Consider the following 24882-nt stretch of genomic DNA (forward strand, 5'->3'; position numbering starts at 1 on the left):
GCAGAAGGGCGAGGCGGGGGCTCCCTCAGGGCCGGTCCCTGGCCCCCCTCGCCTGCGTGGGTTTTGTTTTGTGTGTGTTCGGGCTCTTGCCGCGCTCAGCGCGGACATGTTGCGTGCGGTGCCTGCCCCTGCCCCTTCTCCTTGCCCCTTCTCCCCGCCCCGGCCAGCGGCCTTTCGCTGTCGGTGTCAGAACGTTTTCGGGAAGCAAAACCCCTCGGAACCCCTCAGCTGGTTTCGGGTAGCACTGACCGCGGGTTGGTGTCTGAGCCTGGGCGGGCTGCTGGCTCTGGGGGCGCTCGGGGCTCCGGGCTCGGTCCCGCCACGACCGGCGGGACGCGGCGCTCGGAGCTGTCCCGCGGCTCGTAATTAAGGGCGAAGAGGTTAATTACTCTCGCCTCTCCTGCCTTTCATTTTGTAACGAAAGTAAAAGCGGCGCGGGGTGTATGTTTGTGTTCCCGCACTGCCCCGTTTGTTTTGGCTCGGAGCGGCGTGTGCGGTGCCGGGATTTACCGGGATAGCCCCGCCCGGGCTGGTGCTGCAGGAGTTCCCTCTCGTTCCCCTGTGCCGCTGGTGTTTTCTTACAATCACTGCTGAAAACGCTCGGGTTGTACTGAGATAAAGGCGCAGTCGCACGCCCTGGTTAGACGCGGTTCTGTGAACGGGATCTCGTGTCAAACCCTCCCGAGCAGTGATTTATTGTATGCAGAGCCGAGACCGACCATAAATATTTAGCTCCAGCTCGTAACTGATGTGCGTTGTGGCGAGACTGCAAAACAAATCTAAACAACGCCGATGCAGCGCTCGAAATGGGAGGAAAGTAACTGTTTTATCTCGTTTACTCTTCAGTATCGTACTGGGAGAAGTCTGTTATGGGAATAGCACAGGGAAATAACTCTCAATGCACATGGCAGTGTAAATTTATGTTCAGCAGTGGTGCAGGAACGCAACCTGTATGTACGTTGAACAATGGGCGAGGAAAAATATCAGTATCGATAGTTTTGTACAACTTTGTCAAAGAGATGTGGTGTCCAAATTAAGAATTATATTGACGTATTTTGAAAAAGTGGGGAGTCTGAGTTATTCTTACCAGCAGTGATACCTGCTGGTGTGTAGTGCATGATATGTGGTAATGTGTTACTCGGTTGTCAAAATAAATTTAAAAATACATAAGGCTTCCCTCACTGGTCAGTATGAGGCCCAGGCTTTTTTTGTGATAACATTCTTCTGTTTGCTTTTCACTGCAGTGTCTTGATTCTGGTTTTTGTCCTGCAAATACGTTTTAAATATGTTGTTGAAACCCCTTCCCTGGAGATGTCACTGGTATCTGCAATTTGAAGTCTGGATCTTAACCTGAAAATCACTGAGCCTAAGAACTATCATCTTAGTCTTTCAAATGGACAAAGATGTCTTAATTTTTCAGTGGAATGAGAATGAATTTTTCATTTTTGTGTACTATAATCTCACAAATGGAAAATGTGTATAGATTGGATTTTAAATTGAGAATTTACAGGGGGAAAAATCTAATTAAAGGCTTTGTGCATAATTTGTCTTTTGTGGGACTAGTAGTTCTCCAATTTACTGTGCTTTGTTTGATCTACCTGAATTTGTATCATCAGCAATCAAGTTGTGCCATGAATCTGAAACTGCTTTATGCTTTGTTCTCTCAGATATTTTGGTATAACAAAGCAGCTTATGCTTTAAACCCTCAGTTAAGTTTATAGTTTCCCTAAACTTAAAAGGGCCCTACATGCTGTAGTAAGACAGTAGTAAAAATTTACATATAGAAATTGGTAATATATTATGTAATTATTCAGCAGCTTACTATGCACACACAATTACACATAGTTAAAGAGTTATCATCTCAAAACCTAATCAGCATTTTATAAAGTACTTAGTGCCTGTTATTGCCTTTGCACTTGAGGGCTGAGGATTCGTTTTGCTTTCTTTTGCATTCAGCATTTTCTTTTTATAGCTTACATTCCTCTGTTGTTTTTCCCTGGCCAAACCTACAACTCTACAGAAGTAGAACTGAAAAGGATGGGTTTTAATTCAACTTTTTGGTTGATAGTAAACATTGTAAATGTGATAGGTGCAAAATACCACAAGGAGTGCCGCCAAAATTCTATCCAAACAAATACTTCTTGGAAGGGCAGAAGAAACCCGGTTGGAAATAAATTTGCAAATGTTTTCTGGGTCTCCTGTCCCAAGATTTCTCGGAGCTCTATCCCACCCTCTGTGTCTCAGAGGTGTGTGATTCCCAGGAGCAAAAAGATGTTGGCCAAACAACTCCTGGATCTCAACAGGCCAACACTTGAATGTGCCACAGCTCATTTTAAGAAGGTCTTCATAATGGTTTAAAATCCCATGGAAGTGTAAGAAATGCCATCAGTCACCAGCTCTGCTGAAGTTAAAAGTATTATCAATGCAGTTTTGATGGACAGTTCTACTTTGTGTGTTTAGTTTCGTGTTGGGTGCGATTATTTTTGAGTTTTGGAGGTTTGTTTCTTGGTTTTTAATCATACTTAGCAGCCGCTTAGTTCTGCAAGTTCTTTGAGACTCAGCGGCAGGATTTCCAGTAGTCTTTTCTTTCTGGAATGCTTCTTGAGGTTCCTTATGTCAAACAGAACTTTTGCCTTGTTACAGATATGAACAATGACCATAGTTAACAAGCCAAAATCCTCAAAGTCTAAAAAATCTTCATCAAGAAGGTCTGACAAATCTATGAAACCCCGTACTAAAAAAATGACGTCACGCACCGCGAGTTTGGGCCGGGTACCACCTACAGAAGATCCAAACAAAGTCTCTGTGGACAAAGGCCCTGGAGGGCATATTTATTGTAGATCATCTCAAAAATCAAAGCCTTTTGCCCAAAGAGATCTAGGTAAGTGTGTCTTTTGTCCTCCCCCTGTTTTTTTTTTCAAAACAAAACAAAAGTAGAAGCAGTTCTTAGTTGTTGCACTGCTGTAAAATGGGACCACGATGAACCAAGACTTTAGTGGCAGACTTCAATTTTGTGCATCCCCTGAGGCAACTGAAGGGACAAGTGTTGCAGAACTTCTTTGTAAATTAGTTTTGATCTCTTTACAATCAAATTAAGGGCAGCTTTTCATAATACATAGATTTACCCAGGTCTTTCCTGTTGTGCAGAGGAAAGTACATTTTTCCATGGCTACTCATGGCTTCCATTAATCAGAAGTCTTTGAATGATGATACTGCTCAGGGAGAGATCTGGTATCTGTAGACTTACTTTCTGTGCTACTTACTTGCTTATTTTTCTGTCTCAGTTCTTACTGTATAATTACAAGTGTAAGTTTGTGGTTTAAGTTACAGTAAGGAAAAACCCAATAATTTAATTGATAAACAGATGAAAGAGTATAGATGTAAAGAAGCCTGGTACTAAAATTAGAGTGGTAGTTTCCCTTGCATTAGAAGAATTAAAACAGGTGAATAAACTGTTGTCCAAACCAGTGTGTTGACCAGCAGATTGAAATGGCATCATGTGTTGCTGTGTTTTGGAGCTGGTTCTTCGGGGTGCTCCTGCAGGATGCTACTCTTTAAATACCCTCTTTAAAACAAAACCAGTACATGTCTCTCCAAATACAATTTTGCAGTTGTTAATGATGGGATTGCTCCGCCACAAAGAATTCTTTTTCCACCTGAGAAAATCTGTATGGATTGGCAACAAACCCAGAGTGTTGGGGTTGGGCTGCAGAACCTCGGCAACACGTGTTTCCTTAATTCCACTCTCCAGTGTCTGACCTACACGCCTCCTCTTGCCAATTACATGCTTTCCCTTGAGCACACCAAGTCATGTGAGTACTTTCGAACGTTATAAATCTGTTGGACGGCTCTGAAGGTGAAAGAAAATCAGTGATTGCGTGAAGGAAATTCTTAGTTGTCCTATTTTATCAGGAGAAGCAGGTTTTGAACGTGATCTTAAAGGTCTTTTCCAACCTAAACGATTCAGTGATTCTCTTAACAGGAGGCTCAGAATAGCAAATAAAGTGAATTTGTTAATTTAATGTGCTGTGGTAAAACTTAGAAAAGATCATTTCTTGCTTCATGTGAATAATGAAGTACATTGTAAAGGAAGGCATTTGATGAACATTTGGCATTTAGGTTTCCTGCTGGCAGAAAGGTGATAAAATTTGGGATGTCTGCTTTGGAGATTCTTAGTCTTCACAGCCTGGATACTGTAATGCAGTAATACTGTGGTAGATTATATGTTCAGTGTTGACCCATTAAAAAAAAAAAAAAACAAACCCTAGAAAGCATTACAGGCTAATCTCTTATGAACTGAAATAGAAATTTTTAGGGGACTGTGTTAAAATTTAGACTGATTTTATTCTACATAAAAATTTCTATTTTTTAAACCCTTGAACTTCTGTTCTTGGAATTCTGTTTTTCTGTTTGAATTTATTTAAGCCTAGGGGAACCTCTTTTCATATCCATATGTATACTTTCTAGTCTGTTATCTTAGTATTTATTCCTAAAAATTTAATTATGTATTGTTCCCATAAATAAAAATTATTTCAGTTAAGAACCATGGAATGCTTTGAGTTGGAAGGAACCTTAAAAATCATTTGGTTGCAACCCCCTGCTGTGGGCAGGGATGCCTTCCACTGGGAATGTTCAAGGTCAGGTTGGGTGGGACTTTGAGCAACCTAGTCTGTGATTTTATGCTTTTTATTCTGTACAGTTCTGCATAATAAAATGCCACAAAAATGTTGGGGTATTGGCACCTTAGGACAAGAGACTGTAGCTTGGAGAGTGGATATTGCACCTCTAACTTAAAGACTTATTTTGGAGGGAGGTTTTTTGTAGCAATGCATATTTGACTAGACTGCAACACTTTCTTCTCTCACTGCTCAGGTCATGTAGAAGGATTCTGTATGATGTGCACAATGGAAAGTCACATCAACCAGGTCCTGTGTTGCTCTAATAATGCCATCAAACCTACATCTGTTATCAATGGCCTTAAAAGTAAGTAATTTAGTGTAGTTTTATTTTTTCTAATTTTTCCAATTTTCTGAAGAGGTATTTGATGCGTATAAATAATTTTGATACTTTAAAGAAGAGGTATTTTAGAAATACTTGTTTTCTTTCATTCTATAAGAGATAAATAATAATCTTCTTGTTTATTAGGAATAGGAAAACATTTCCATTTTGGCAGTCAAGAGGATGCACATGAATTCTTATGCTTCACTGTTGATGCTTTACAGAAAGCTTGCTTGAATGGAAGCACCAAGTAAGCACAAACAAATTAACTTTTAAATGTTCCCTAACCTCTCTTACTCCTTTATTTACTATCACAAATTAAAAATCTATGTCCTTGGTTTGCATAAAAAATGTTTGAGGGGTTAACTCTGTGCCTTCAGTCTTCTGAGGTCTGACTCTACTTTATTTCCAGATTGGACAGATCTTCTCAAGCCACCACACTTATTTATCAAATATTTGGAGGATATCTACGATCCCGAGGTACTTTTAAAAAAATTTACTGTCTTTTGAACTGATCTGTGTCTGTTTGTCGTGAAGGAGTTTGTAGTTTGACTAAACTAGTATATATTAATAATTTAAATTAGCAGAGTGTCCTTCACCTGTTGTTAAGCCTTTGTATTTTGATTGCAGTAAAGTGCTTGAACTGCAAAGCAGTGTCGGACACGTACGAGCCGTTCCTCGACGTCACCTTGGATATAAAGGTGAGATGGTCGGGGAGGGTGGGTCGAGAAGTGGAAGGACTTGTAGAGCTTTGTAAAATAAGGTCATTTTGCATAAAAACATATATTGCTGGAACAAAAGAGCTTGGGAGTGGATGGGAGTGGGTTGGACTCTGTTGTTCTGTGGAAGCCATGTGAATGGTCTCCATGTTTGTATTGGATTTAAGCTGGAAAAATAATTATTATATCTACACAAACAATGATACTATCATAGTTCTCAATTATTCTACTTCAATATACATCTATTGTTAGACTGATGGGTTGATTGTTCTCATTACTGATGCCAAAGCATACCACAGATGCTGTCTGTGGCATTGCAGAATATATTTATTTTGAAGTAGAATCATTTTCAAATGAGGTAAATGCTCAATGTACTGTTTCTGCCTCCTTCTTCACAGCGTTTGCTGGTTCACAATAGGTCACTCAAGTATGAACTAGCAAGGTTCTCTTGTAAAGTGCTAGTAAGTGTTTGAAATTTTGCATTTCTTGTGACTTAGTGCTCTAATCTCTTACTCATCCAGGCAGTTACATCTGTCACCAGAGCTCTAGAACAATTTGTGAAACCGGAACAACTGGATGGTGAAAACAGCTATAAATGTAGCAAGTAAGACTATTATTAATTACACCTTAATACAAGATATGTGTTTAATGCAGTGCAGGACTTGGAGCAGAAGTTCTCTTTTGACTTTGTTTGCAACGTGATAGTGAGACTTGGCTCTGTTTCATTTTATTTTGTTGTACAGCAAATACACTGAAATTGTTCAAAGCTTGGGAAATAAGGCGTTTGTTTCTAAGTGAGTAACTTGTGTGTTTCTGTTTGAATATTTGGAAATATATTGTAAGAATTGTGGCCATTAGCTCACATTAGACTTTTATTCCTAGTCTTGTCTACACTGGGGCTTGTCAGCCTTCCTAAGTGTGGAGTTGTACTTTGAAATATGGCCAGAAGATAAAGGGAATGTCTGATCAGTAGTGCTGAGCTGGAGCACGGAGCTGTGGGCAAGGATTTGGGGTGGGAGGTGACACCAGCTTCCTGAAGGTCCTGGTGTTCCCTGTGAGACAAATTGAGGTTGGGTCTTGGTGATTGTGAACAGACTTGGTGACAATCAACCTCTGTGGGCTCATGGAACAGTGTCTTGCACAATTCTGGAATTGTGACACCTGTGGATGACTTCTGTCTGAAATGAGCCACCCTAAACCTGACCTGTGCTTAGTGAAAGCTGTGGAGTTCAGATGTTCTGTGTGCTCATCAGTATGGAAAATGTTCCAACATATGTAAGAGCACTGAACACTTGTGTAAGGTATTTTGGCAAAACAAGTTAGTTACTCAAATGTAAACTCAGAAAAGCACTGACCACCAGGCTTGGTTCTGTAACATTCCTGTCTGATCCTTCAAAATGAAAAATGTAATCCTGCTTTTTGTTGTTGGAAAACTTTAGTTAATTAGCACATCTGAATGCAGATGTTGAATAAAGAGCATCCAACAGGCTATTGCACCACTTTAATCCCAAGTTCATTTTACTCTGTGGATCCCAGCAAGCAACATGTAATATTTGAGTAATTCCCAGAGTTTCCAGATTATGGCTGAGGATGAGTAAGATAACTGTAATAAGCACCTCACATCTGAATTTCATGATCCTTCATTGATGTGGGGGGTGAGGAGTTTAGTCATGCATAAACCCAGATGTTTCAGTCTTTTTGTGAGTTCAAAAAAAAGTTTAAAAAGGTTTGGTGTATGTACAGTATCATTTCCATTCCTGGTAAACTATTATATTACTTTACAGTTTTTTCTAATTGATGTTTTCCTTTTATTTCCTACCATGATTTCATGATTTTTTTCTAATAAAGATTACTGCCTGAAAACTTTGTCTCTAATTACAGGTTTCATAGAATTGTATAAACCACTTTCTTTTTTTTTTAGTTATTTTGGGTGGGTCTCTTGGTTTTGTTCATAGGCTTTCTCCATCAGTTTGGAATTCTCAGCCTTGTGTTTTGACATCAGAGTTTGAAAAGAGGCTATTTAATTCTTTCTGATTGTTAACTCTCAACAGGATTTTTCTTGACAATGCCAAGTGACACGTTTCAGTCTTTGTCTGTGCTAGTGGTTGCATTTCAGGATTTACTCTGTACCTCCTGCCTTTGAATGCAACCAACAAGATGAGTAATTTTGTTTTGAAGGACTGCAGATGGATTCAGTGTCTTTCCAGACAACCTCAGTACATGAAATCTTAACACTGCCCAATTGTCTCCTGCAGAATGTTTCCTTCCAGTGATTTTTTTTTTTTTTTGTTAAATTTTGATTTGTTTTTACATTTTTTACAACCTTACCTTTTTGGCATAAGAAAGGTTCAGGCATTTCTTTGGCTATCAAAAGATAATGTTCTAAATCCTTTATTCTTTGTTCTGTAGAGCTGTCCTCTTATATCCTGCTTTTTTTCTCTGTTAACAGAGCTGAAATACAATGTATGGATTTATGAAAAGATCTAACATATTATGCAAGTAAATGTCATTCAAATAGCATAAGCATATGTGAGGGATGAAAACTTATTCGACTTGTGGGTGGGAAAAGAATATACTGTTAAAAACTTGTCTGTGCTTGTTTTTAAGGTGTAAAAAGATGGTTCCAGCATCCAAGAGATACACGATACATCGCTCTTCCAATGTCCTCACAATATCACTGAAAAGATTTGCAAATTTTACAGGTGGAAAGATCAACAAGGTATGTTTACAGCTGTAATGCTGCTTTACCTTCTTGGAATGGAACATTTCCCAAAGATGAACACTCATTTTAAAGTTGTTCATGTTTTCAGGCAGTAACTATAGTGGAAGAAAATATAACAACTATGACTCCTTCATTTTTTAATAGTGATAAAGTTCCTGTGTGACCATAGGAACATACCTTGAAGAGCTAATTCTGTAGAAAAAAGGTCCCTGCAACTTAAATTATTAAATATTATGAGAATAGGTATTTTTAAGTGAATCAAAAAATATATTCATATAATCCTAGTCTGTGTTTTTAGAAGTGGGTTTTTTCAGGCTATTCCATGAATTATTTCAGGATAATTTTTGAATCTTCTTTGTCTGTGTTTAGGATGTAAAATACCCTGAATATTTGGATCTTCGAGCATATATGTCCCAATCCATTGGAGAACCTCTCATCTATGCTTTATATGCAGTTCTTGTACATAGTGGCTTCAACTGTAATGCTGGGCACTATCTCTGCTTCATAAAGGTAGATACAGCTCCATTTCTGGCAGGGGAAAATCTCTGCTGGCAAAGAAATTAAAATGTTACTGGTAACATTTCGAGGGGAAAAGATTGCATTATGTGTTCTGTTTGCTTTGTTGTGGTATGTTTTGTTCTGTAGTGTTCTATCTGTGATGTCCTTTGGAACACATGCAGTTCATCTGAAGATACATTATCTCTATTTGCAGGCTGGTAATGGACTTTGGTATCGAATGAATGATGCCTCAGTAGAACTTTCTGATATCAAAACAGTTCTCAATCAGCAAGCTTATGTACTTTTTTATATCAGGTAATAACAACCACTAACACAAACCACACTTTTACTGTCAAATTACTTCTTCTTTTTAAGTCTTTTCACCCCTAGGAAAATATTCCTATTTGTACAATTCACTTCTGTCTAACTGGGAATTCCCCATGTCATTTATTTAAATATCTTTCATTGCTTGGCCTTAAACTTCTGCACTCGTGTGTCCTGCTCTATATCTGCTCTCTGTAGCTGGCTAATTTAAAACAGAGGAGAAATGATGGCCACAGGTGATGTAAGGCCGAGTTACTGCTCTGAAAAGGATGTCGCTGTAGGAAGACCATTACCTAATTTTCAGTTTGCAGTCTTGGCTAAATCTTTTGTATATGTCTTCCATGTCATATACACTGCTCCTGTGAAATTATAGGATGGGGTTTAATCCAAGAATGGGCTGAAAGAAAAGCTCTGAGCTGAGCTCTCTGCTTTTGCTGCAGGCGCTATGACTTGACGCTCGGGGAACGCGCCTTTTACCTGCCGGCGCCGTCGTACCCCCGCCCGTTCCTGGGCCAGCGGGGAGCCAACAGCAAACAGCCTGGATTCATGGGACCACGGCTTCCTCCTCACATGATCAAGGTAATTAGAGGAGGGGGCAGATAATGGCACTGAATTACGGTGGGGTTTGGTGTGGAGTGGGTTTTTTTGTTGTTTTATTTTCCCTTCCACGCTGCAGCTTCTTCACAGCCCTCCGTGCTGCAGCCAGAGTTGCTCCAACAGTGGCTAATCCTGAATTGTGCAGCCATGCTGCTTCACTACTTTATCCTCCCATCTCAGCTTTCTAAAGCACTGAGAGCCATGCTCCTGAGACGATTTAAGTGGTCTATTAATGCTTAAATAATTTAAATTTAAAAAGTAAATATCCCCCAGCCCGCCCCCATCAGTGTCACTTTAGTTGAAACAGTGAAAAGAGATTGTCTTGTTCCTGATTACCAGAAGAAATATTCCAGTGTTGTCAGGGAATGTTTAAAGAGGAAAATAAGGTTTTTTTGAAATAGCTTTAGTCAATGTTAAGTTGTTTGAGTGGGTTTCAACAATGATGCTCATTTGATACCAATATGCAGTTAACCAGAGGCAGGAATTAAACACACTTGTTGGACTCGCACTTGTATTGGAAAGGGGGGTGTTTTTTAGGTGTTGAAGCAATTTGTAGAAGTGTATAGTAGGAGAATTTGATGTTTTAAAACTTTCATTGCTGTGTGTTTGAACATACCCATTTTGCAATGTCTTTAAATGCAGAGTTCAAGTCGTTTAAATGGAAATGGACCCTTAAAAGAGGATCCCAGTGCAGTTGGTGTGGCTGTAAAAAGGCCTTCATCAGCTCCACCAACAGCCTGTGTTCAAAACTGGGCCATTTCCAGGCCTTCAATGACTGACCCGTCAAAAAACCAGAAGATCACTATCAGTATTCACAACAAACTGCCTGCACGTCAGACTGTGCCCCCGCTGGAGTGTCCGAGCAGTGCTGGGGAGGATGAGGAGCTGAGCAAGCCTGTTCCTTCATCCACAGTTACAAACTCCTCCGCAGCAGAGCCTACCTCAAATCTATCCACAATGGCAGTCCCTGCTAATGTCTCCAAACAGGAAGTTCCTGATGAAATCTTTGTTGAGCCAGCAGTGAATGGAAACCCCAAGCTGGGTTCTGAGAACATAGTCCCTTACGGTGCAGAACCTTCAGGAAAACCGGAGGAGTCGAAGGGCTTGTTTAAAAGGAATTGCAACGTGATATCTTCCAATGGAATTCTGATTGGGAAGGTGGTCCGTACACTGCATAATTCCCATTCGTCCTGTCCGAATGCTGAAGAAAGATCCCAGCACGAGCTGCCAAAAATTGATTCCCTAAATGGTGCTATTAGTTTAGATAACGAATATAAAGAAAATGGACTGAAACTTGACGATTCCACTTGCCAAGTCCAACCTGTTAAACCCTCTGAGATGTTCTTTTCTAAAGCAAACGGAGTGCTGGAAACGGTGAGTTACATTTGTCCCATCTGGACTTTCTCACCTGTGATATATTCTGTGTTCATCAGCATTACAGTGTTCCTGATTCACGTGGAATACCAGGAAAATGCACGGCACGAATTTCATCCTAACCCTCTGTGCTGTGATCCCATTGGATTTGCAGAGCTGAGCTGTCAACATAAGAGAAGTTCAGCTGAGATAATGCTTCATAAGTTTCATAAAATATTAATTGGGGGGAGTGGGATGATGTGTAAAATGAGGACAGCACAGGTAACTCAGGGTGCTCTTGTTTAACATCTAGTGTTGAAATTTTGCAAAAAACCAGTTTTCTACTAAAGAGAGCTTTTCTTTTTCTGTTTGTTAACTTCTGTGTTTTAATTGTAGATGCCTAAAGCTTTGTCACCCGATCCTCAAGGTATCTTAGACTCTCTCACATACAGCCAGTTGAACAGCTTGTCAGAGGAAAAAAGGTAAAATGAGTACACTCTGTTTAAAAGAAGGTTTCATATAAGTTTATCATTATTTTACCTGTCTACTAATACTACTTAATAGAAAGATTTCATCAGTACAGAGAATTCCATGCTGCACATGTAGTATTGCAAACATCAGCACTGGGCACACATTATTCTGATACTAAACACTGGCAAATGCCTTTTGGAAAACTTTTATAGAGTGTTTTTACATTTTCCTTCCATTGTCTGAAATACTTTTTCTATTCCTCTTTTCCACCCTAGGATGAGTGAATGTACATTCCCACCATCTGTTCTCCCATTTGGGGGAGAGTGGGAAATCCGTGTGTTTATTTATTTTTTTCTCGGAGGGGGGAAGAGCAAATATGGTTGTTGTGGCTGTTGATGTGATTCAGAGCTGCAAGTGGAAGGAGATGGATGTGTTGGGTGTGGGTTTTTAAGGTAATACTTGCAGAATTGAGAGAAGAAAAACACTTTCCCTGGGAGCTGAGGAAGGTGTAAGAAAGGTTTCTAAAGGGAATGTGTTGCATTAGCCACCAATTTTTTTACTTAAATCATAACATTTCTGTTTTAGATGGACTTTTTCAAGTTAAAAATATGTTCTTGTTTTGTGCAGTGTATCTGGACCTCAGAAATCTTCTGAGAATGATGGTCTTATGGAAACTGTAGTCATGGAAGCACTGTTTGCTTATGAAGAATCCAGGAAGGTTCCTTCCAATTTTAGCTGTGAGGTTGAGAAACTTTTTACTCAACCAGATTCTGAAACCATTTTTACCAAAGAAAAAGTTGCTGAAAGTATTATAACAAAAGCTGATAATGCACATCTCAATATCAATGGTCAGCACAAGGTCAGGAAAAAATCCTTGGACACTGAAGATGAATTCCTTGGGCAGCGTGAGTGTGAAGACATCAGAGACGAAGACAAACCAAGAAGATCAAAAGAACCTGAACTCATTTCAAAAGAAAATCCTTTGTACATCAAAGGGTCTCCTGAGAGCAAAGAGAAATTAGGGCAAACTTCCTCTGTGAAGCCTGACATTGAATGTAGTTCTAAAAAACTTGCATCTCTAGATATTACAGATAAATGCCAAGATACAAAGGACATTTCTAATAATTATGTAGAGGTACCACCTGTTAATGACTCTTCCATTACAAAGCTGGATAAAGTATTGGAAAGCCAATTTTCTAGAGCAGATGAGGGACTGAGTAGTAAAATATGTGAAGAAGAGAACCATATGAAAAAAAATAAGAAAAAAATACATGACTCTAAAAGAACTGACAAAGAGCACTACCGGAGGAAGAGAGAGAACTCAGACACTGAGGAGAGGGAGAGGCAAAGCAGGAGCAAAACAGATGAACATTCCCACAGGAGGAGGAGCTCTCGTAGTGTGGACACAAACAAGCAGAGTCGTCACAAGCAGGAATATTGCAGTGAGAGCAAGTACAGATCTTCCCATAACGAAAGGAACAGTCCAAGCAATGGCAGAAGCTCAGGGAAATACTCTCGTTACAGATCCCGAAGCAGAGAAAGGACAGAACAAGACAGGAACAGGTATTACTATTCCAAAGGGGAGAGAGCTTGGAATAGAGAAAGGTACTACCAAGATGAGCCACGGAGATGGGAAAAATGCAGATACTACAATGATTATTATTCCTCCCATGGAACAAGGGATGGTAGAGAGAGGAAGTCCTCTCATTGTGATAAAGACTATGACAAATTGAGCCAAGCTTACAGCAGGTCACACAAGGATTATCATTGCAAAAGCAGGTGGGCTCACAACCCACTCTCTCGAGAGGAGGATTTACATCACTTCAGCAGCCACAGAGCAAACCTACATCACTGTTCAGTACCTCAGCAGCATCCTGACAAATACTCCCGTGACAGGCACGCGCTCCCACCCCTGCCAGCACATCCACACCTTGAGGACTCTTCCCGGGAAAATGAAAAACTAAGGAACGGCAAAAGAAGATACTCCCACCAAGAAGAAAGTGGAAGTGACATAGAAAAGAAATGCAGAAAGATAGATGACCAAAGAATCAAAAAGTATAAGAAGGTCAAGAAGAAAAAGAAGTCCAAAGATAAACATCGAGAGAAGGATTACAAGTAAGCAAGGATTCCAGCATGATCAGCAATTTTTTTCCTAATTATTTTCTGGGTATTTCTCATGTCTGCCTTTTTTTCCATTGTTTCTAAGTTATTTTTCTATCATAATGTGACGGGATCATGTCATTAGGTTGGTCAAGTGAAGATAGGAAAGATATTGCTGAATTGTGATAGGACACTAGAGCTGGACATTGTAGTCAGAGTAACATCTGCACACCGTTTTTGATTAGGCTACAAATTGAATTTTTTTTTTTTTTTAATTCCCCATATTCCACAACTAGCCCCTGTTAATGATTTGTGTACAAACCAGGAGCTGTTGTCCTTCGTTCTGAGGGCTTAAGTTTGCTGCATCTAAAGTAAGTTAGATGTGCAAAAATGACCACAAAATACGCTGCAAGTCGTCACCTGTGGTAAAATAAATAACATTTCATATATACATCAAGTGCCACATCTGTCTCTCTATTTTTAACTTGCATGTTTCCTTCAGACTTTATGATTTGGATTGCTCTGTGCTCCACTTTGACAATGACAATCGCAAACATAAGAAAAAGAAGAAAAAGAAGAAGCACGACAGGAAACTGAAAGACTTATTGGAATATTTAGATCCTCACTTCCAGAAGAAAACATGGGAGAAGAAGGAAGAATCCCGTCCTCCAGATGACCATTTATGTGAGCAATACAGAAGCCAGGGCAGTAAACAACCCTACAAGGAAGAGAAGCCTTCTGGTGCAGGTGACAGCAAGAAATACAGCTCCATGGCATCCCATGAGTATGTCAGAGGTAAGGAAGCCCAGGGTGTTGGCAGGACTCCTTTTAATTCAGAACAATCTTTAAATGCTTCTGTGACAAAATCTCTGCTTTATATATCGTGGCTTCCAAACAGTATCGTGGCAGGGGGGTTGGAAATAGATGATCTTTAAGGTCCCTTCCAACCCAAACCATTCTGTGATTTAAATAAAATGCTGTGTCCAGCTATTCCATAGCACAGAAACTGCTGGTTGCTTATCAGAGCAACAGAAATTGGTGATAATACTGTGGTTCAGGGGTAGCTCTGCCTTCTCCTAAGCACAGCTGTCAACCCTCCAGAGGACACCTCACAATTTAACACCTGGGGAGTATGTTAAATTCCTATTTTATGTAGTTGTGGGGTTTTTCTGTTAGTATTGGCTTAAAAATACATAGAAGTAGGCTGATGAAGCAGCTCTTTCCCAATTTTTAATATAAGAAGTCTGTTTGGTGCTTCTTATAAAAAAACTAAATACAAACTTGAATGCCTGACTGAATTCCCAGCTGTTGCTTGTCATAATCTTGACTTGGGCTCTCAGTAGATAAATGAATTAAATTAATTAGCTCTAGAATTATGCAATGAAGAAGATTGCACACTGCAACAAATGCAACATCTAAAATCAAACTTGACAGCATTTCCCATGAAATTTTTTCTGAAGTGTTTGTTGTAGAAATAAAACCTTTTAAAATGCCTGTTATCTGACATAAACCAGTTCCAGTTACTGATATATAAAAACCAGAACAATCCCCCAGCTATCTCTTTTGCACATGGATATCTGAAGTAATCCCCGAAAAAGACAACTCACTATCCAAAAGCAAGTTTTATTGTTACATTTTCTACATTTTACACCTGACCACAGTTTAAGAATTGGGTTAATGGTCAGTGACAATCCTGTTCATTACTAGTCCAGTGTTAAAAATGTCATTATGGCTGAATGCATTTTGCTATTCAGAGAAGTTTAATCCTGAAAGAGATTTTAATTTTCCAAAATTTCATGTGGTTTCCACATTGAGGTAAATTGCCACAGTCAGTAGATTCCTGCACTGAAAAGTTTGCTCAAGGCAAAGAGGAAATGCATTTGTGGAAAACTGATTGTCTTTTAGGACATAAGCAACCAAAAGTGTCATTCTGAAAATACAGCATGGAGGGGAAGCTGATTGTTCACCCGTTATTCCTTAACAAGGAAAATTTAAGGAGGACTGAACTGAGGTCTTTCAAATACTAATGTTGTAAAAATAGACCTTTTTTATTATACTGATATCAAAATAACCCTTATTGCACTAAAAGTGTCTCAGTTGTAGCTGATAAATCAGGAACTAAACAGAGTAAAATGCATGTGCTCAATACTGGTTTGGCTCTAGGGAGTTCTCTGGCCAGCAGATGGCAAACTTGGGTTTTTCTAAAGCAGTCTGAAGTACAGTGAGATTATTGTGCAATAATCTCATTGCACAAGTCCTGGGGCAGTGAGATTGCTGGGCTGTGGGGGTGAAGGAGGTGTTTGTTCATTGCTCACAACACAAGGGGGAGAGGAGGGCTGGGAGAAGCAATTTTTGTAAGTCTTGAGAATTTTAGCATTTCATCAAATCCATGGATCTTAATTAGCTGCTTCTTGCGTGAAGTCAATATTCATTTTAAAAAATGGGTCTCAAGTAGGATTCTCTGCATGATGGAATCCAGTTTGAAAAGAGGCCACTGTGGCAGTGTGTTTTTGGAGAGTGTTGAACCTCAAACAAGGTAGGGACAGGCAAGGAGCCACTGAGAAGGAATTGTGAGGTGGTGCCCTTTCACCAGGACTCGAGTTACTTCGAATCCATTAATAAGGATGGAAACAGTGCTAAGTTGTGGTGAAAGACAAAATCATACAGGATGGGGAAGGAGCAGCTCTAAAGCAGTTATTTCCTACATCCTTACCTGTTCTCTCCAGCAGGTTTCTGCAGGCTCTGTTTGTGTGGATAAGGTTGGGTCAGCCTGACCACAATGATGTAAAGCTTCAGCTAAACTCCGTTTACCTGAGGTCCAGCACTTGCTATTAAAGCAGGTGGCTCTGTCCTAATGCTCTGAAACAGGTCACCATTCTTAGCCTAGAACTGAAACAGGGTCAGTCTGTGAGAGAGTTGGATCCTGTAGGCACGGAGCAGATGGAGCTGGGGGCAGCTCTGAACCTTCTGTTAGAAATCAAGCCACTGAGCCACAGTTTTATGTTCAAGGCCATGACAGGGACTGACCTTGCTTCCTTTTGCCTTTCAGATGTGGAGCTGACTGATGAAAGCCTTCAATACTCAGACTAAACCCACCACCAAACCCAATGACTTCCTCCCATCAAACCCAGCAACCCTTTACCTTCAAAAATCAACGACTTTTTATCATCAAAACCGACGACTTCTTACCTTCAAACCTGACATTACCAATATTGACCATCAAAACTTAAAATTTATAATCAAAACAATTACCATCAAGACAAAAATCCAGTCATAAGTGGTGCTTAACATTTCTGTACAGATTTTACCATATAAGAACTTTTTTTTAGTTTTTAACTTGAGACTTTCTTTTTTAAAATATACTTCTAATCCAAAAGGGTGAAAACTTTTTACAACTGCTGAACATTGTAAATTACCACATAAATATCTCACTGAGGTGAGATAATGCCCTGGAATAGACCATCTCAAATGCTGCTTAATTACAGACTCAGGTTGACTTTATGTTATTCATGTAATGTTACTCCAAGTTAAGACATCTGGTGCAAGAGCGACCAGGAAGTATAAAAATTGCAACTGACAGTCTGTATATTTAATTTAAAGACTTATTTAAAACTTCACAAGTTTTGCAAGAGCTTCATTTTTATTTTTTCTGTGGTCTGACACTAGAAACTAATTTACTTCACATTTGAGTTATATTCAAGATCTGAAGAAAATCTTCTGGTTTTCAACATTGTGAAACAACAAATATGCAGTTCTGAATGTATCTCTCAAGACTATTTGTATATTGTTCCATATGTTTTTATTACATTTTCTTAATATACTGTCATTTGTCTTAAGTCTCAGTTGTCTGTTTTGTCTCTCTAAAGTGTCTAGTTACAGACAAATTCATACTGTGATTTTTATTTTTATTATTAAATGCTATCAAACTGTGATGCACTTATTATTCACTGGTCCTGCATCAGGAGATGAGTGGGGAACCTGTATTAAATACAGTTCATCTGAATAATCTGTCTGGTTTATACAAGCTGTGTTGTTCAGAGATGTCTAAAAGTTTGATCTTTGTTTTTTTAAAGATAAAAAGCACTTGCCCCACTGTAAATATATAGCATGTAAAATTTATATAGTATATAAATACAGCAAAGTTAAAATGGATTTTTACTTGAGTTTTACTTGAGTTATTTAACATGCACTGTGTCCTGGGAGCTGGCAGAGCGTGGTCGATTCTCGAGGAGTCCCATCTTCCTCTCAGTGTAGGGGAGAAGATGCTGCCGGTGTGACCCAGAGAAGATCAGTAACCTGGGACTGCAGCTGCCTAGACAAGGATGCAGAAGCCTTTCTCCTCTGAACTTAAAAGCTTCCCCAGCCAGGCACAGGCTGGGAGCTCAGCAGTAGCTTTTTATTGCGTGCGACACTAAAAAAACAGAAAAAGAAGGAGCGAGGTTAATGTTTTACTAAATACTTAATCTTTTGGTACATGGAGAGCACCGTAAAGCCAACAAACCATAAGTGTACCTGCATAATGTTCCTATGGCAACAGTTATGTGACGTTACATAAAGTAACATGGCAAAGTAACCAACATACCTGTCCTGTATCTGGCTTTTTTTTCCTCTTTTGTCCTCTGGCTCCAAGGTTTGGTGTCTTGTCCTTTGTCCGATGAGTAACTCCGGCACAACTGTGTCAAAGCCGTTGAAGTGGGGACTGTTGTACCTGGTTCAGAGCCCCAGAGGCAACAACTGCCCCACCTGGCTCTGGAGCAGCACAGGGAGGGCCCTCGGTGACACTTCCCTGAGAGCTGAGGAGCAGCAGCAGCTCTTTCTAATTGAGGAAATTAATTAATCTACCTGAGGAGAAGAGAGCTGATTTCCCCCCCTTACATTTGACTGAAATTCACGGAAGGGAACTGACAAAACACCTTAATTTAGGGTGGCTCTCAAGGGAAACCAGCTCTTAATGGAGTCACACTCAGTGGCAGCAGCTGAAGGGTTTTCTCTCTGAAAAATTAAACCTGATAATTTGAATTACTGTGCCTCAAAGCTGGGAAAAGAGGCCTTTTACTTAAAAGTAAAATTAAACCTCACTCTCTAAAGAAGAAGTCAGCAATTGCCTCCCAAGCATTCCTGGTAAATGAGGAGATACACAACTGTACAGTTCCACACTTTATTTTTGAGAAAACTGACAGATTTAAGCAACAGATCTTAATGATAAATGAAAACATTAATATTGCAGTGGCTTTACATAAGAACATCACATTTTTAACAGTGATACAGAGTATTTGTCATGCAAATCACTTGTGTACACCAAGTAATACTTATATCAATACATAACTGTACAGTATTTACATTTTATATTTAAACTCTAGCTAGAAACATTTTCCAAAAAAATATAGAAATGAAACTGGTAAGCCACAAGTCTTAATTTGTAGCATTTGGTCTACAACAGACCTAGCTTTTCCAGCAAGCATATCTACATAGATATGTAATAAATCTTAAAAATATGCATTGTTTTTTTATATATGAAGCATTATAAATGCTGCTCAGTCTACAAAGGTTCAGTTTTGTACCAGTTTAAAACAGTTCAAAATGTTAAGTGATGCTGAGCTTATTTTGTCAGAATATTGTAAAATTTAAGTCAGTCCAGCTGAGCTTAAGTTTTCTGTACAGTTCTCTCCCAGTTGCCCTGGCAGTGCCCAGTGGGTCACACACTGAGCACGTGGCAGGAGCAGCCCTGGCTCTTGCTGCCCCTGCAACATCAAAACCCAATTATCCAAGTTTCAGTGCAACAGGAAGGGAGAACCTGTTGTCCCCAAAGGACTGTTCCTCAGCATGGCCAAACTGTAACAGATCCTGCTTTAGGCCACCGAGCAGCCACTCTTAGTAGCCACCCCTGGACTTGAGGCCCAATAAAAAAAGGGAAAGGTTGAGAGATTTTTCTTTACCCTCGTGGATAGTACCTGATATGGCCAAAATTTTCACAAGCCACTTTGTTTTACTGGCCTCGTGGCCTGTGGAAATTTTGGGCCAGTTTCACTCCCTGTTTGTTAATACTGTTACAAGGAACATTTGAAATCAAATATTAACACACACGAGAAGGCTGTTCCATTAGCTTTGGTAAATTAAATAGATACATTGAGCACCACAAGTAGCTGTTTAAGATGTTGCATTTCAGTGCTAAGAAATAATGTATTTCCTGCTATAATATCCTCAGTTACATGTTACTCTAAATAATTACTTCTGCAGGATATAAGAACTTCAAAACTAAATACAGCAAATGAACTCTCAAGGCATTTCCTTCATGCTCAAAGGCAGACATCCTCACCTGGTTAAATACATAGATTTGCTCAAAGGTGACATTTCAGAAGACAAGAATTGATACAAAAGTGCTTCAATGGCTTAGTCATGCTTTTGGAATCTCACGTTTCTCCAGAAATACTTTATTTGCTGCCTCTCACCTTTATGCTCACTAAGTACCACTGATTGGCTTGTCACTATTTGCATTACAAATCTACTTGTCCAAAGCTAAGACTGAGGGAAGCAGTGCTTGAAAACAAATCGTGTCATTGCAGAGTGGAAGACTCAAAACAAGTGTTGGCAGCAGCTCCTGTCACTGTGCTGCTCCGCAAACACAAGACACATAATTTCTATAAAGAGTTTAAAATGTGTTCCATTAAGCAAATATATCCCCACACTGACACTTATTCAAGGATTCTACCTCCTTTGGTTGAGTTTTACTCCCTTGGAAGCACTCGGATTTGAACATTCACCCAAGCAATTCCACACACTCTGGGGAAAAAATCGAAGGTGTAGGAAAGTTTACTTTGTTCTTTTCCTCTCAGCCTCTTTTGCAAACATGCAATAAAGCAAAACACTCACAGGCTGGCAACCCATGCAAAACAAGGCAAATTAGTAAGACAGAACAATGAAACAACTCTCCCTTGCAGTTCAAAGGAGATTTGACACGGATCAGCTCAGTGAGTCTGTGGGTTTGCCACAGCAAAATGTGCAGCACATTTCCCTACAACAGATCCAGGGATGCTCCTGTAACTCCAACAAGCAAAACTGCTTCGACATTTTGGGTCTCCAAAGCATTCACTGGCATGGCAGGCACGGCTCAGGTTCAACAAGTTTGGGAAAAATGGAGTACCAAGAGAAGCAGTAGGGTCAAAAAAGCCACTTTTTGCCTCCGTTGTGGAATCAGAGGCTTTACCCTTAAGAACAGTGTGTGTGCCATCAATAGAAAACACTGGAGTAAAATCTGCTGTAGCAGTTGACATGTTCCTGAAAGACCCATCAGCAGGACCACAAGGATCTGCCACAAATTACAAAAACAACAGAGAGACGTGCTTGTGGGGGAGTCTACCTGCACTAGGTAATCCGCTTATTTTTTAAGTAAAAATAAGGATGTCTCTTCATTTTTTAAAAATATCAACTGCCAAAGCACAGATCTGAAAAACTGCCTCAAAGAATGCAAGGAAAGTACTGAACTTCTCTCTGTATGTCCAAAGTTTGTTATCAAGCAAAGGAATAACTCCTGCTTGCTTAACTCTCCAGGGCTGCATCCTACAGAAAGATTTCACCTTTTTGGTTTTTCCCTTGAAAAACAGGAAATGCATGTGAAATTATTTGGGGGTGTTTTCACATGCAAAGCTTAAGCTCACTCAAGCCCTGTCATTCCTTTAATACTAACTTAGTGTTAATTAAACTACAACGTATCTAAAACATAAGAAGGATGTTACTATATAAACAGCAGATTAAACCAGTCATTAAACCTTAAGTGCTTACTGTGAGTATGAGCAGACAGGAATGAGTTTTGGCCAACTGGCAAATATCAGAGCACGTCTGTACTTCGTGTCATGTCTACAGGCTCAAAGCTTTGCTGCTGGGACCTGCCTGTATTTCAGTGCACATCAACCAAACCCTCTGGCACCACGAGGTACCTACACAGCTGCCAGTCTGCTTAGTTGCACTTCTGAAGAAAAGCTGTTTCCACAAAGGCAGGAGAGAAATCCTGACTGAAAGCTGCACTCAGCTGTCCCTGGGAAACACACACGACTCAGGAACTCACATGGAGATGGGGGGGTTCTGCTCACAGCAAAAGGAAGTGCCAGATCATGCCGTGCCCCACTGCTGGTGCTGCACTTTAGTGAGAGATGAAAGTCTTAAAGTCACTCCTCCTTTTATGGGAAATGTGCTCAAATGACAAGTGAAGGACATTTAACTGTCAGCCCTGAACTCCACCCCTCCCAACCCAAGAAAAATGAACTTGTAACTAATACAAATGAAAACAAGGCTTCCATGTTTTCAGTTGAATTCTCTGGGATTTGAAGCTTCCTTCAAATTATATGCCAGTAACTATTTACCCTGAAAGGTCTTGCCAAGTTTTTATGCCATAGTAAAGTGTATATATATAAAATTTACAGTTATTGTCTTCATTTAGTTTGTCCAATTTTTACATTATGACTCCACTGTACGCTCATTTATAGGTTGATGCAGGTCTACAAGTCACTGATTGTGTTCTATTTCTTGTTTGCAATCCTTCGTTTCCTTGTTGCCAGCATATCATAAAAGGGATCCCTGCTGATACTTGCTCTGGAAGGAAAAAAAGGAATCATCAGTTTGGTTAACAAGTACCTGGTTTTGAAAACTGAAACTATTTTGTTGTCTCTTCCCTATGGATGAGTCCACATTCTTAATAAGATAATGGATGGTTGACTTCTAAGCACCATAAATACTTCTTTAGCAAAAGATGCTATTCAGCTATGATTTGTTAAGAGTTCATACCTTCATCTTGACTATTATTTATTTCTTTAAGTGTGGGTCTGTTTATAAACTTTCCAAGAGAAAGTCAAGCTGTGACAGTTTAAAGCTGCCTGTGAACACACTTAAGATACACGTCACCAAAGATAATTATTAGGTAAAGTAAGAATCCAACAATGTTAAGGCAATTCACACAAGGTTTTACATCTGCTTAAAAAAATAAATCTGTATTTTCCTCATTTGAGTTAATAGCACTATTTCCTTAGGACCAGACAGGAGAGCTGCATCTTGATCCATCAACCCCACGGAGCTCATCATTAATCCCAGAGGACACTGCAACATCAGAGTTCTTCAAACGAGGTAGAACAAATTCGGTTAGTACCAAACTCTGAAAAGAGTTCTGAAAGACATTTAAGACTTTAAACTCACTTGATAGATTTAATCCACTCTTCCTTTTCTTCTGGGGTGGGAGCAGATATTCTGTACACTACGTGGTTGCCTTCCACCACTCTGCCATCAGCTTCAGTTTTACAGGCTTTAATTACTTGACCTTTATGACTGGGGTTATAGAGCTCAAAGCAGTTCTGGAGAGTAGAAATCAAGAAATAAATTTTAAAACACAAAAAAACCCCTGACAAATATATTCATTTAACAGTATAATTAAGCTCTATACGGTTTACTTTTCTTCATTAAAAAAAAATATGAAACTATCTTACTGGTTTTCTAGGGTCTTCAACTTCTCTTATGCTAAGATTTTCTAACGGAATAATTCCTCTAGGTTCTTTGTCCTAAAAAAGTTAGGAAAATATCACATTATTAGCCACTTAAATATCCTGATTACAAATGAAATGCACCATGCTTTATACTCACTGTTGTGTATTCAAAGTAATACAGGCAATTATCAGTCAGAATAAACCATCTCCGTTTCCATGTTTTTACTCTTCCCCCTACAAGCAAAAGGTAGGCTGGAATTAAACGTGTGCTGCTGTCAAGGCTTCAACAACAGGTAAGGAAATAATTTAATTTTGCTTGTTTTTTTCAAAATATGGTTTAATTCCTTAATGGTAAATGGATCAGGCACAGATGGGTGAGGTTACAGAACACGTTACTGCAGCTCTTGTCCTGAGGCAGCGCTAACTATGGTGGTGCTGAGCAGCCAAGCACAACAGCACAGGGCCAGCCCTGCTCCCTCTGTCCAGGCCTCCACGGGGGTTTATTGCCCCAAGAACATTAACACACACGGTCCTGGGCACAGCCAGTGCTGCCAGGGCCAGGGGAGGCTGAGTGAGGCCAACCCCGGGGCTGCTTTAACGCCCACAGCCACTCGCTCACACTGGCAGTGGAGCTGCATGGATAAACACGGATAACCAGCAACTGGGGCCCAGCAACAGGACCGACCCCTCCACAGCTTGTCCTGGACAAGGAAATGGTCCCATCAGTAAAATTAAGAGCATTTTATCATCTTCCTGTCAATCCACTCGTGAGCAAGCACATGATTAAGAACTTATCTCTACTTTCAGATTTAACATCGAGTGCGTAAGATGATTATAAATATCACTTACAGCACAAAGATGATGAGTCATCAATAAGGAGCAAATCCTAAGCCAAGACATACCATTTTTAGTCATTTGTCATTTTTCAGAATTTTAAAAACTTATTCTCTTTATGGGTTAATATATCACTGAGTACACCTGGCAGGAGAAATCGTTACTGCTCCAAAAATGCCAATTTTTCCTGCATTAACAGTTTAGACAACAGCAACCACAGAGTTCTTCCTTACACCTGTTAATGACATGCTCTAGGGAACAGTTCCTTTTTAGAAACACATTATTGTTTTGGCCCTTTCAGTTTTTCTGCCATTGGCTGCTTCAGAAGATGTTTAGTTTCTCACTACTACGTTATTTTAAAACTCATTTCCAGGAAAGAACTGTAGATAAAGTAATCACATGTTATTAGTATACAGGCTTAGATCCACCATAGTTATCTGACTTCAGGATTATGTCACCACCTGTGCATCATCCATTCAGCAAGGATTTCATCTCATTAACTCAACATTTCAAAAGAGTTGATCTTGCTACTGAACACCCGTGCATAAAAGAGCACCATCACTACACACAAGACACCCAGTTTAATCCAAGTCATATCACCAAATTTAGGACATGAGCATAATTTTTTAATCATTTTGTTCTACTTGAGATAGCTGGGGTTTTGTTTAATACGGAAATCCAAATCATATTAAATTAAAGAACAATTCTAGCAATGCCATGACATTTCTGGATACCAATCTAGTGCATATTTGCATTGCAGACCAAGTGTGTTGCACGTTGTATCTTCCTTTTGCTTGGT

At 39.6% G+C, this 24882-nt stretch overlaps 2 protein-coding genes across 6 annotated transcripts in view; one reads left to right on the forward strand and one right to left on the reverse strand.

Moving 5' to 3' along the window:
- USP42 (ubiquitin specific peptidase 42) overlaps window positions 1-17934 on the forward strand; it is a 19087-nt gene extending 1153 nt beyond the window's left edge. For 2 of the 3 annotated variants that reach the window (XM_027726232.2, XM_027726233.2), the window contains exons 2-17: window positions 2644-2881; window positions 3612-3812; window positions 4873-4983; window positions 5146-5248; window positions 5411-5478; window positions 5629-5699; window positions 6239-6321; window positions 8325-8436; window positions 8809-8949; window positions 9152-9252; window positions 9702-9840; window positions 10501-11232; window positions 11608-11693; window positions 12310-13797; window positions 14285-14577; window positions 16832-17934. In XM_027726232.2, the coding sequence (XP_027582033.1) occupies window positions 2653-2881; window positions 3612-3812; window positions 4873-4983; window positions 5146-5248; window positions 5411-5478; window positions 5629-5699; window positions 6239-6321; window positions 8325-8436; window positions 8809-8949; window positions 9152-9252; window positions 9702-9840; window positions 10501-11232; window positions 11608-11693; window positions 12310-13797; window positions 14285-14577; window positions 16832-16872 (3999 nt within the window). In that variant the 5' untranslated portion in view covers window positions 2644-2652 and the 3' untranslated portion in view covers window positions 16873-17934. Of the gene's footprint in view, window positions 1-35; window positions 2882-3611; window positions 3813-4872; window positions 4984-5145; window positions 5249-5410; window positions 5479-5628; window positions 5700-6238; window positions 6322-8324; window positions 8437-8808; window positions 8950-9151; window positions 9253-9701; window positions 9841-10500; window positions 11233-11607; window positions 11694-12309; window positions 13798-14284; window positions 14578-16831 lie in introns of those variants that run through there. The other variant, XM_039391234.1, reaches the window with a different exon arrangement.
- Window positions 17935-18926: 992 nt separating this feature from the next.
- The window catches only part of CYTH3 (cytohesin 3), a 50285-nt gene continuing 44329 nt past the window's right edge, over window positions 18927-24882 (reverse strand). Inside the window, exons 10-13 of one of the 3 annotated variants that reach the window (XM_027726236.2) lie at window positions 23407-23485; window positions 23253-23324; window positions 22966-23120; window positions 18927-22368 (exon numbers count right to left, since the gene is read on the reverse strand). In XM_027726236.2, coding sequence (XP_027582037.1) covers window positions 22296-22368; window positions 22966-23120; window positions 23253-23324; window positions 23407-23485 — 379 coding nt within the window. In that variant the 3' untranslated portion in view covers window positions 18927-22295. Of the gene's footprint in view, window positions 22369-22961; window positions 23121-23252; window positions 23325-23406; window positions 23486-24882 lie in introns of those variants that run through there. The other 2 variants (XM_027726235.2, XM_027726237.2) reach the window with 2 other exon arrangements.

The sequence above is a fragment of the Pipra filicauda genome, unplaced genomic scaffold, assembly GCF_003945595.2.
Source record: "Pipra filicauda isolate LSUMZ 115617 unplaced genomic scaffold, ASM394559v2 scaffold129_size2064235_pilon, whole genome shotgun sequence".
Lineage (NCBI taxonomy): Eukaryota > Metazoa > Chordata > Aves > Passeriformes > Pipridae > Pipra > Pipra filicauda.